The sequence below is a fragment of the Ranitomeya imitator genome, chromosome 2, assembly GCF_032444005.1.
Source record: "Ranitomeya imitator isolate aRanImi1 chromosome 2, aRanImi1.pri, whole genome shotgun sequence".
In the NCBI taxonomy this organism is placed as follows: domain Eukaryota; kingdom Metazoa; phylum Chordata; class Amphibia; order Anura; family Dendrobatidae; genus Ranitomeya; species Ranitomeya imitator.
The window spans coordinates 185,583,936-185,596,047 of record NC_091283.1 but is presented as its reverse complement, the minus strand read 5'-3'; the positions used below and the strand labels follow the sequence as shown (position 1 = coordinate 185,596,047).

At 44.3% G+C, this 12,112-nt stretch overlaps 1 protein-coding gene across 3 annotated transcripts in view; it reads left to right on the top strand.

Moving 5' to 3' along the window:
* The first annotated feature begins 10,554 nt into the window (after positions 1-10,554).
* IQSEC2 (IQ motif and Sec7 domain ArfGEF 2) overlaps positions 10,555-12,112 on the top strand; it is a 248,444-nt gene continuing 246,886 nt past the window's right edge. For all 3 annotated transcript variants that reach the window (XM_069748265.1, XM_069748263.1, XM_069748271.1), the window contains exon 1: positions 10,555-11,133. In XM_069748265.1, the coding sequence (XP_069604366.1) occupies positions 10,664-11,133 (470 nt within the window). In that variant the 5' untranslated portion in view covers positions 10,555-10,663. The remainder of the gene's footprint in view (positions 11,134-12,112) is intronic.

Sequence of the window (12,112 nt, the reverse complement as noted above, 5' to 3'; positions counted from 1 at the left end):
TTTATTATCCCTGTGCTGTGACATCACTGTGTATATTATCCCTGTACTGTGACATCACTGTGTGTATTATCCCTGTACTGTGACATCACTGTATTTACTATACCTGTACTGTGGCATCACTGTGTATATTATCCATGTACTGTGACATCACTGTATTTATTATCCCTGTACTGTGACATCACTGTGTTTATCATCCCTGTACTGTGACATCACTGTTTATTATCCCTGTACTGTGACATCACTGTGTGTATTATCCCTGTACTGTGACATAACTGTGTATATTATCCCTGTACTGTGACATCACTGTGTTTATCATCCCTGTACTGTGACATCACTGTGTTTATTATCTCTGTACTGTGACATCACTGTGTGTATTATCCCTGTACTGTGACATCGCTTTGTGTATTATCCCTGTACTGTGACATCACTGTGTATATTATCCCTGTACTGTGACATCACTGTTTATTATCCCTGTACTGTGACATCACTGTGTATATTATCCCTGTACTGTGACATCACTGTTTATTATCCCTGTATTGTGACATCACTGTGTTTATTATCTCTGTACTGTGACATCACTGTGTTTATTATCCCTGTACTGTGACATCACTGTGTTTATATCCCTGTACTGTGACATCACTGTTTATTATCCCTGTACTGTGACATCACTGTTTATCATCCCTGTACTGTGACATCACTGTTTATTATTCCTGTACTGTGACATCACTCTGTTTATTATCCTGTACTGTGACATCACTCTGTTTATTATCTCTGTACTGTGACATCACTGTGTTTATTATCCCTGTACTGTGACATCACTGTGTTTATTATCCCTGTACTGTGACATCACTGTTGTTATTATCCCTGTACTGTGACATCACTGTGAGCATTATCCCTGTACTGTGACATCACTGTGTGCATTATCCCTGTACTGTGACATCACTGTTCGCATTATCCCTGTACTGTGACATCACTGTGTTTATATCCCTGTACTGTGACATCACTGTGTTTATTATCCCTGTGCTGTGACATCACTGTGTGTATTATCCCTGTACTGTGACATCACTGTTTATTATTCCTGTACTGAGACATCACTGTGTTTATTATCTCTGTACTGTGACATCACTGTGTTTATTATTCCTGTACTGTGACATCACTGTGTGTATTATCTCTGTACTGTGACATCACTGTGTATATTATCCCTGTACTGTGACATCACTGTGTTTATTATCTCTGTACTGTGACATCACTGTGTGTATTATCCCTGTACTGTGACATCACTGTGTATATTATCCCAGTACTGTGACATCACTCTGTTTTATTATCCCTGTACTGTGACATCACGGTGTTTATTATCCCTGTGCTGTGACATCACTGTGCATATTATCCCTGTACTGTGACATCACTGTGTGTATTATCCCTGTACTGTGACATCACTGTATTTACTATCCCTGTACTGTGGCATCACTGTGTATATTATCCATGTACTGTGACATCACTGTGTTTATTAACCCTGTACTGTGACATCACTGTGTTTATCATCCCTGTACTGTGACATCACTGTGTTTATCATCCCTGTACTGTGACATCACTGTTTATTATCCCTGTACTGTGACATCACTGTGTGTATTATCCCTGTACTGTGACATCACTGTGTATATTATCCCTGTACTGTGACATCACTGTGTTTATCATCCCTGTACTGTGACATCACTGTGTTTATTATCTCTGTACTGTGACATCACTGTGTGTATTATCCCTGTACTGTGACATCGCTTTGTGTATTATTCCTGTACTGTGACATCACTGTGTATATTATCCCTGTACTGTGACATCACTGTTTATTATCCCTGTACTGTGACATCACTGTGTATGTTATCCCTGTACTGTGACATCACTGTTTATTATCCCTGTATTGTGATATCACTGTGTTTATTATCTCTGTACTGTGACATCACTGTGTTTATTATCCCTGTACTGTGACATCACTGTGTTTATATCCCTGTACTGTGATATCACTGTTTATTATCCCTGTACTGTGACATCACTGTTTATCATCCCTGTACTGTGACATCACTGTGATTATTATCCCTGTACTGTGACATCACTGTGTTTATATCCCTGTACTGTGACATCACTGTTTATTATCCCTGTACTGTGACATCACTGTTTATTATCCCTGTACTGTGACATCACTGTGTATATTATCCCTGTACTGTGACATCACTGTGTTTATCATCCCTGTACTGTGACATCACTGTGATTATTACCCTGTACTGTGACATCACTGAGTTTATCATCCCTGTACTGTGACATCACTGTGATTATTATCCCTGTACTGTGACATCACTGTGTTTATTATCTCTGTACTGTGACATCACTGTGTGTATTATCCCTGTACTGTGACATCACTGTTTATTATCTCTGTACTGTGACATCACTGTGTGTATTATCCCTGTACTGTGACATCGCTTTGTGTATTATCCCTGTACTGTGACATCACTGTTTATTATCCCTGTACTGTGACATCAATGTGTTTATCATCCCTGTACTGTGACATCACTGTGTTTATTATCTTTGTACTGTGACATCACTGTGTTTATTATCTCTGTACTGTGACATCACTGTGATTATTATCCCTGTACTATGACATCACTGTGTTTATTATCCCTGTACTGTGACATCACTGTGAGCATTATCCCTGTACTGTGACATCACTGTGTGCATTATCCCTGTACTGTGACATCACTGTTCGCATTATCCCTGTACTGTGACATCACTGTGTTTATATCCCTGTACTGTGACATCACTGTGTTTATTATCCCTGTACTGTGACATCACTGTGTTTATTATCCCTGTACTGTGACATCACTGTGTTTATTATCCCTGTACTGTGACATCACTGTTGTTATTATCCCTGTACTGTGACATCACTGTGAGCATTATCCCTGTACTGTGACATCACTGTGTGCATTATCCCTGTACTGTGACATCACTGTTCGCATTATCCCTGTACTGTGACATCACTGTGTTTATATCCCTGTACTGTGACATCACTGTGTTTATTATCCCTGTGCTGTGACATCACTGTGTGTATTATCCCTGTACTGTGACATCACTGTTTATTATCCCTGTACTGAGACATCACTGTGTTTATTATCTCTGTACTGTGACATCACTGTGTTTATTATTCCTGTACTGTGACATCACTGTGTGTATTATCTCTGTACTGTGACATCACTGTGTATATTATCCCTGTACTGTGACATCACTGTGTTTATTATCTCTGTACTGGGACATCACTGTGTGTATTATCCCTGTACTGTGACATCACTGTGTATATTATCCCAGTACTGTGACATCACTCTGTTTTATTATCCCTGTACTGTGACATCACGGTGTTTATTATCCCTGTGCTGTGACATCACTGTGCATATTATCCCTGTACTGTGACATCACTGTGTGTATTATCCCTGTACTGTGACATCACTGTATTTACTATCCCTGTACTGTGGCATCACTGTGTATATTATCCATGTACTGTGACATCACTGTGTTTATTAACCCTGTACTGTGACATCACTGTGTTTATCATCCCTGTACTGTGACATCACTGTGTTTATCATCCCTGTACTGTGACATCACTGTTTATTATCCCTGTACTGTGACATCACTGTGTGTATTATCCCTGTACTGTGACATCACTGTGTATATTATCCCTGTACTGTGACATCACTGTGTTTATCATCCCTGTACTGTGACATCACTGTGTTTATTATCTCTGTACTGTGACATCACTGTGTGTATTATCCCTGTACTGTGACATCGCTTTGTGTATTATTCCTGTACTGTGACATCACTGTGTATATTATCCCTGTACTGTGACATCACTGTTTATTATCCCTGTACTGTGACATCACTGTGTATGTTATCCCTGTACTGTGACATCACTGTTTATTATCCCTGTATTGTGATATCACTGTGTTTATTATCTCTGTACTGTGACATCACTGTGTTTATTATCCCTGTACTGTGACATCACTGTGTTTATATCCCTGTACTGTGATATCACTGTTTATTATCCCTGTACTGTGACATCACTGTTTATCATCCCTGTACTGTGACATCACTGTGATTATTATCCCTGTACTGTGACATCACTGTGTTTATATCCCTGTACTGTGACATCACTGTTTATTATCCCTGTACTGTGACATCACTGTTTATTATCCCTGTACTGTGACATCACTGTGTATATTATCCCTGTACTGTGACATCACTGTGTTTATCATCCCTGTACTGTGACATCACTGTGATTATTACCCTGTACTGTGACATCACTGAGTTTATCATCCCTGTACTGTGACATCACTGTGATTATTATCCCTGTACTGTGACATCACTGTGTTTATTATCTCTGTACTGTGACATCACTGTGTTTATTATCCCTGTACTGTGACATCACTGTTTATTATCTCTGTACTGTGACATCACTGTGTGTATTATCCCTGTACTGTGACATCGCTTTGTGTATTATCCCTGTACTGTGACATCACTGTTTATTATCCCTGTACTGTGACATCAATGTGTTTATCATCCCTGTACTGTGACATCACTGTGTTTATTATCTTTGTACTGTGACATCACTGTGTTTATTATCTCTGTACTGTGACATCACTGTGATTATTATCCCTGTACTATGACATCACTGTGTTTATTATCCCTGTACTGTGACATCACTGTGAGCATTATCCCTGTACTGTGACATCACTGTGTGCATTATCCCTGTACTGTGACATCACTGTTCGCATTATCCCTGTACTGTGACATCACTGTGTTTATATCCCTGTACTGTGACATCACTGTGTTTATTATCCCTGTACTGTGACATCACTGTGTGTATTATCCCTGTACTGTGACATCACTGTTTATTATCCCTGTACTGAGACATCACTGTGTTTATTATCTCTGTACTGTGACATCACTGTGTTTATTATTCCTGTACTGTGACATCACTGTGTGTATTATCTCTGTACTGTGACATCGCTGTTTATTATCCCTGTACTGTGACATCACTGTGTTTATTATCCCTGTACTGTGACATTACTGTGTATATTATCCCTGTACTGTGACATCACTGTTTATTATCCCTGTACTGTGACATCACTGTGTTTATTATCCTTGTACTGTGACATCACTGTGTTTATTATCCTTGTAATGTGACATCACTGTGTGTATTATCCCTGTACTGTGACATCACTGTGTTTATTATCCCTGTACTGTGACATCACTGTGTTTATTATCCTTGTAATGTGACATCACTGTGTGTATTATCCCTGTACTGTGATATCACTGTGTTTATTATCCCTGTACTGTGACATCACTGTGTATATTATCCCTGTACTGTGACATCACTGTTTATTATCCCTATACTGTGACATCACTGTGTTTATTATCCCTGTACTGTGACGTCACTGTGTTTATTATCCTTGTAATGTGACATCACTGTGTGCATTATCCCTGTACTGTGACATCACTCTGTTTATTATCCCTGTACTGTGACATCATTGTGTTTATTATTCCTGTACTGTGACATCACTGTGTTTATTATCCCTGTACTGTGACATCACTGTGTTTATTATCCCTGTAATGTGACATCACTGTGTGTATTATCCCTTTACTGTGACATCACTGTGTTTATTATCCTTGTACTGTGACATCACTGTGTTTATTATCCCTGTACTGTGACATCACTGTGTTTATTATCTCTGTACTGTGACATCGCTGTTTATTATCCCTGTACTGTGACATCACTGTGTTTATTATCCCTGTACTGTGACATCACTGTGTATATTATCTCTGTCCTGTGACATCACTGTGTTTATTATCCCTGTACTGTTACATCACTGTGTTTATTATCACTGTACTGTGACATCACTGTGTATATTATCTCTGTACTGTGACATCATTGTATGTATTATCTCTGTACTGTGACATCCCTGTGTTTATTATTCCTGTACTGTGGCATCACTGTGTATATTATCCCTGTACTGTGACATCACTGTTTATTATCCCTGTACTGTGACATCACTGTATTTATTATCCTTGTACTGTGACATCACTGTTTATTATCCCTGTACTGTGACATCACTGTGTTTATTATCTCTGTACTATAACATCAGTATTTATTATGCTGTACTGTGACATCACTGTGTGTATTATCCTTGTACTGTGACATCACTGTGTTTATTATCTCTGTACTGTGACATCACTGTGTGTATTATCCCTGTACTGTGACATCACTGTGTATATTATCCCTGTACTGTGACATCACTGTGTTTATTATCTCTGTACTGTGACATCACTGTGTGTATTATCCCTGTACTGTGACATCATTGTGTGTATTATCCCTGTACTGTGACATCACTGTGTATATTATCCCTGTACTGTGACATCACGGTGTTTATTATCCCTGTACTGTGACATCACTGTGTATATTATCCCTGTACTGTGACATCACTGTGTTTATTATCTCTGTACTGTGACATCACTGTGTGTATTATCCCTGTACTGTGACATCACTGTGTTTATTATCCCTGTACTGTGACATCACTGTGTTTATTATCCCTGTACTGTGACATCACTGTGTTTATTATCTCTGTACTGTGACATCACTGTGTATATTATCCCTGTACTGTGACATCACTGTGTTTATTATCTCTGTACTGTGACATCACTGTGTGTATTATCCCTGTACTGTGACATCACTGTGTTTATTATCCCTGTACTGTGACATCACTGTGTTTATTATCCCTGTACTGTGACATCACTGTGTTTATTATCCCTGTACTGTGACATCACTGTGTGTATTATCCCTGTACTGTGACATCACTGTATATATTATCCCTGTACTGTGACATCACTGTGTGTATTATCCCTGTACTGTGACATCATTGTGTGTATTATCCCTGTACTGTGACATCACTGTGTGTATTATCCCTGTACTGTGACATCACTGTATATATTATCCCTGTACTGTGACATCACTGTGTGTATTATCCCTGTACTGTGACATCACTGTGTGTATTATCCCTGTACTGTGACATCACTGTGTTTATTATCTCTGTACTGTGACATCACTGTGTGCATTATCCCTGTAATGTGACATCACTGTGTCTATTATCCCTGTACTGTGACATCACTGTATTCATTATCTCTGTACTGTGACATCACTGTGTGTATTATCCCTGTACTGTGACATCACTGTATTCATTATCTCTGTACTGTGACATCACTGTGTGTATTATCCCTGTACTGTGACATCACTGTGTCTATTATCCCTGTACTGTGACATCGCTGTGTTTATTTTTCTGCAGCTATGCTATAAATGTACACGATGGTCATCCTCCTAAGGCAAAGCATAAATACCTTTATTTTCGCATGCAAAGTGCTCTATATGTCTTTATCAGTGGTCTGCAGTTATTGGGTAATTACAACATCGTTATTTATTTCTATCCTGGCATGCAAGGAGTGACTCTTGGATGCCATAATTGGCCGTGTTACATGGATGATTTCCACCAGGACACCGTCATCAGAGAGCAGTGTCACCTCTGTGCTGGGATGAGCGCAGTGTCCGGGTATCATGATGTCAGGCGTCACAGTTTCGGGCGGGGGCTCTGTGACCAGTCATTCCTATGGTATTACCCCAAGGTGATGTCCCGCAGTTACATAGGAGACGGGACGCAGCACGTTCTGTACATTACAATTGTTGGGACATTTATAGATTTGGTGGAGTCTTGTATCACTCACAATATGTTGCATAAGGCTTATTAATGTAATGATCTCTACATGCAGTGGTATTTTTGTTATGAAATATTACATAATCTGTGCTAGAGGTTCCTGAACAGAGTTGGGAATTAAAGGGGTTTTCTGGTTTCGGAAAAACTCTGTTTCCCCTAATGCATTTTGTTTTAAAAACAAAGATTGTGTGCTTTACTCACCCTCCCCAGGTCTGGTGCTGCGTCTATGCTGCTCCAGGTGTCCATTATTATCTGCAGTGTTTATGTCATGTCGACAACACTGCAGGCAATCAGTGAGCTCACTGATTGGCTGCAGCGCTGTTGACATGACGCCAGCGCTACAGACAATAGCAGACATCAGGAGCATCGGTGGAGACTCAGCAATGGACCTGGGGAGGGTGAGTAAAGTAGGTTTGTTTTTTTTAAGACAAAATGCACCTCGGGACAGGGGCTTTATGAAAACTTAAAACCCCTTTAAAGTCAGCGGATCCTTTTGTTCTCAGGGAGAAGAAGCTACGGGTCTCTGTCCCCAATGGAAACACATGACTCCTCACATGTACAGGGCGCCCATGGCGAAACTTGCTACCACACTCACACCGTCACTGGTCATCAACTCTGTCTTCTCTCAGTCTCAGATATATCTATCTAGTCCCCGCTGTCCACTTTCAGGGAGATTAGCTGCAGTGCCATGGGTTGTAAACTTCTTGATTATGTTGCACATCATGGACAAAGGAACAAGTCCTCAGACCATTCTCTTCTCCTCTTTCTGTTCTCCATGCCTAGTGTGGCACACAATGCAAAGATTGAATCAACTTCTCCCTTTTTTATCTGGTTTCATGTGTGATTTTTTTATTGCCCACACCTGTTACTTGCCACAGGTGAGTTTGAACAAGCTTCAACCAAAGTGTTTTACCCACAATTTTTGAATGGTGCCAACAATTTTGTCTGACCCATTTTGGGGGTTTTATGTGAATTTATGACTAATTTTCTTTTTTTGTCTCTGTTTGTTAATGTGTTGTTCCAATACACACACAGGAAATAAACGTGTGTAACTGCAATAATTTTCTGGGAGAAATACTTCATTTTCTGGAACAATTTCAAGGGTGTCAACACTCTCGGTCATAACGGTATCTATATATTGCTGTCTATCTTAAAACTATCCTATCTATATTTTAGGGAACGGTTTGTTAACGGGGTTGTTGCCTTACGGGAAATATTTTTTCCCAAGGCACTTTTTGGTATAGAAAATAAAAACATCCTATTCTCACCCTCCCCTGGTCCAGCCCTGCTCCCAGTGTCTGGCATTGGCTGCTGCACTGATGTCACGTGGACAGCCAATCAGTGAGCTCCCCAGCTCTGCCTGCATAGATGAAGCTCACCGATTTGCCAATGCCAGACACTGGGAGCACTAGGCCAAGAATCAACCTTGGACCTGGGGAGAGTGACTATGGAAGGATTTGTTATATACCTGGGGACCTATCTTTCCTGAGATGACACCCTCCCTTTAAGGATCTTTTCACATTTGCGTTTCCAATTCCAATCCAAACGCCATCTGGTGTCATTGGATAAATGCAGCGATATTCTTGGTGTTGACAGTACAGAACCTTGTGAGTCAGTATGTTCCTTAGGGCACTGTTGTTACTCCTTGTACAACAGATCCGCTGCAGCGTCTTCCAGCTTGGATGGAACTTCAAGGCTGCCGCTAATCAGTAGCTGTTGATTGTCTGCAGCAGTTTCTTTACAGGACGACGTTAGCGCCAGGGAGTATGGACCCAATAATTAAGTCTTTAAAAGTCGTGGACATCCCCTTTAAAGGGACTCTGTCACCTGAATTTGGAGGGAACAATCTTCAGCCATGGAGGCGGGGTTTTTGATTCACCCTTTCCTTACCCGCTGGCTGCATGCTGGCTGCACTATTGGATTGAAGTTCATTCTCTGTCCTCCATAGTACACGCCTGCGCAAAGCAAGATTGCCTTGTGCAGGCGTGTACTACGGAGGACCGAGAATGAACTTCAATCCAATATTGCAGCCAGCATGCAGCCAGCGGGTAAGGAAAGGGTGAATCAAAAACCCCCAAAACCCCGCCTCCATGGCTGAAGATTGTTCCCTCCAGAATCAGGTGACAGTGTCCCTTTAAGCTTTTTGCACTGTGGCGTCTCGCCCCCCGGGGTTATGCGAGTCTGCCGTGTCAATAATTTTTGGACGCTGCTTCCTTACCCAAAGATTGATCCATGATGTGCACGAATTCTGAGCCAATAAACAATAACAGTCCCCCCACTAATAGAATGGCCATATGCCACCGCCTCAGCGCCTCTTGCCAGCTCATAGCATCACTGTCCTGAGGCGCAGGGAGCAGAAGAGAAAGCTTCAGCCATGAGAGGGAGATGCATTGTACCATAGCTGCAGCTGGACTCTCCCTTTAAGAGGGCAACTAATGCTGTCCCAGTGGCAGCGTACACAGTGACTGCAGTAGCCACGTGTCTCCAAACAGGTCGCCCCTGCCCTGCTATTTATTTTCATTTTTGGACACTCCTCACTGAGGCATCACGGGAAATGTAGTTCCCGTCCCTCCTGCAGCACCCACAGGTGTCACTTCTGACAGGTCGGAGGTGGGCGGCACTCGCTGGTCTCGCCTACACTTTACCTGATTGGTTAGCCGGGTCCCGCCTCCAGTTTGTGATTGGTTGCCTGCGGAGAGTGACGCGCTTCGCCTCTCGCCCCCGGCTCCTCCCGACTGTCAGTGCGCAGTGACTCTGCAGCAGTCTCCGCGGTAGCATCGTGCGCTCCGCCCCCGGCACCATGCCCGGCCGCCCAACCTGAGCAAGCCCCGCAGCCCCGAGCTCCGTCATCCCACCGGGCGGCTATGGAAGGGGGAGCCGGCTCGGGCCCGAACCCCGGGGGGCAGGAGTCCCCGAACCGGGCCGTTGAGTATCTGCTGGAGCTCAATAACATCATCGAGAGCCAGCAGAAACTACTGGAGACCCAGCGGCGCCGCATCGAGGAGCTGGAGGTGCAGCTGGACCGGGTGAGCCAGGAGAACCGGGAGCTGAGGGAGAACCGGGCGGAGCAGCACCGCGCGGACTACCGAGAAGCGGTCGGAGGAGGAGGGTGCGGGGGCTACGGGCATCACCATCACCCGCAGCACCACCACCACCATCCGCAGCACCATCACCGCGGGGAGAGCCAGGCCGGGTACCAGGCAGCCTACTCCACCCCGCCGCACCACCACCGAGCCCGGGACACCCCGCGGGCCACCCGGGCCGCCTCCCGCAGCTCCAGCCCCGGAGCCGGCCACAGCACCACCAACAGCCCGGCCACCACCCTGCAGAGAAAGTGAGTATGGGCCGGGCACTACAACCCCCAGCATGCCCCGACAGGTAGGGGGGCTCAGAGCATGCTGGGGGTGCCATGGTGATGCCATCCAGGGGGGCTGCACCTGCCTCTCCATGCCCCTGTATGTAAAGCACTGCAGAGCCGCTCCGCTGTCACAGGCTGCAGCTCTGTAATAAAGCCCCCCATACTGATGTTCCTCTATGGTGGGCTATAAATGGGTCACGTGACTAGCGGCATTGGTAAATTGGGGCGAGGTTTGGCCATCGGCATGTGCAGCCCTGCTGGGCTTGTGTAGCTGGATGAAGGCATTTCCTGCCTGCGTGCCCCCCGCTCCGACCTTCCCGGACGTGGACAGTTCGGTGGTCAGTGGCCCCCACGTACCGGGTACTATGACACTTGTAGCCTCTGTGATCCATCTAGATCTGCGCCCCCCGCTCCGTCCTTCCCTGACAGTTCGGTGGTCAGTGGCCCCCACGTACCGGTTACTATGACACTTGTAGCCTCTGTGATCCATCTAGATCTGCGCCCCCCGCTCCGTCCTTCCCTGACAGTTCGGTGGTCGGTGGCCCCCACGTACCGTGTACTATGTCTGACACTTGTAGCCTCTGTGACCCATCTAGATCTGTGCCCCCCGCTCCGTCCTTCCCTGACAGTTCGGTGGTCAGTGGCCCCCACGTACCAGGTACTATGTCTGACACTGGTAGCCTCTGTGATCCATCTAGATCTGCGCCCCCCGCTCCGTCCTTCCCTGACAGTTCGGTGGTCGGTGGCCCCCACGTACCGTGTACTATGTCTGACACTGGTAGCCTCTGTGACCCATCTAGATCTGTGCCCCCCGCTCCGTCCTTCCCTGACAGTTCGGTGGTCAGTGGCCCCCACGTACCAGGTACTATGTCTGACACTGGTAGCCTCTGTGATCCATCTAGATCTGCGCCCCCCGCTCCGTCCTTCCCTGACAGTTCGGTGGTCAGTGGCCCCC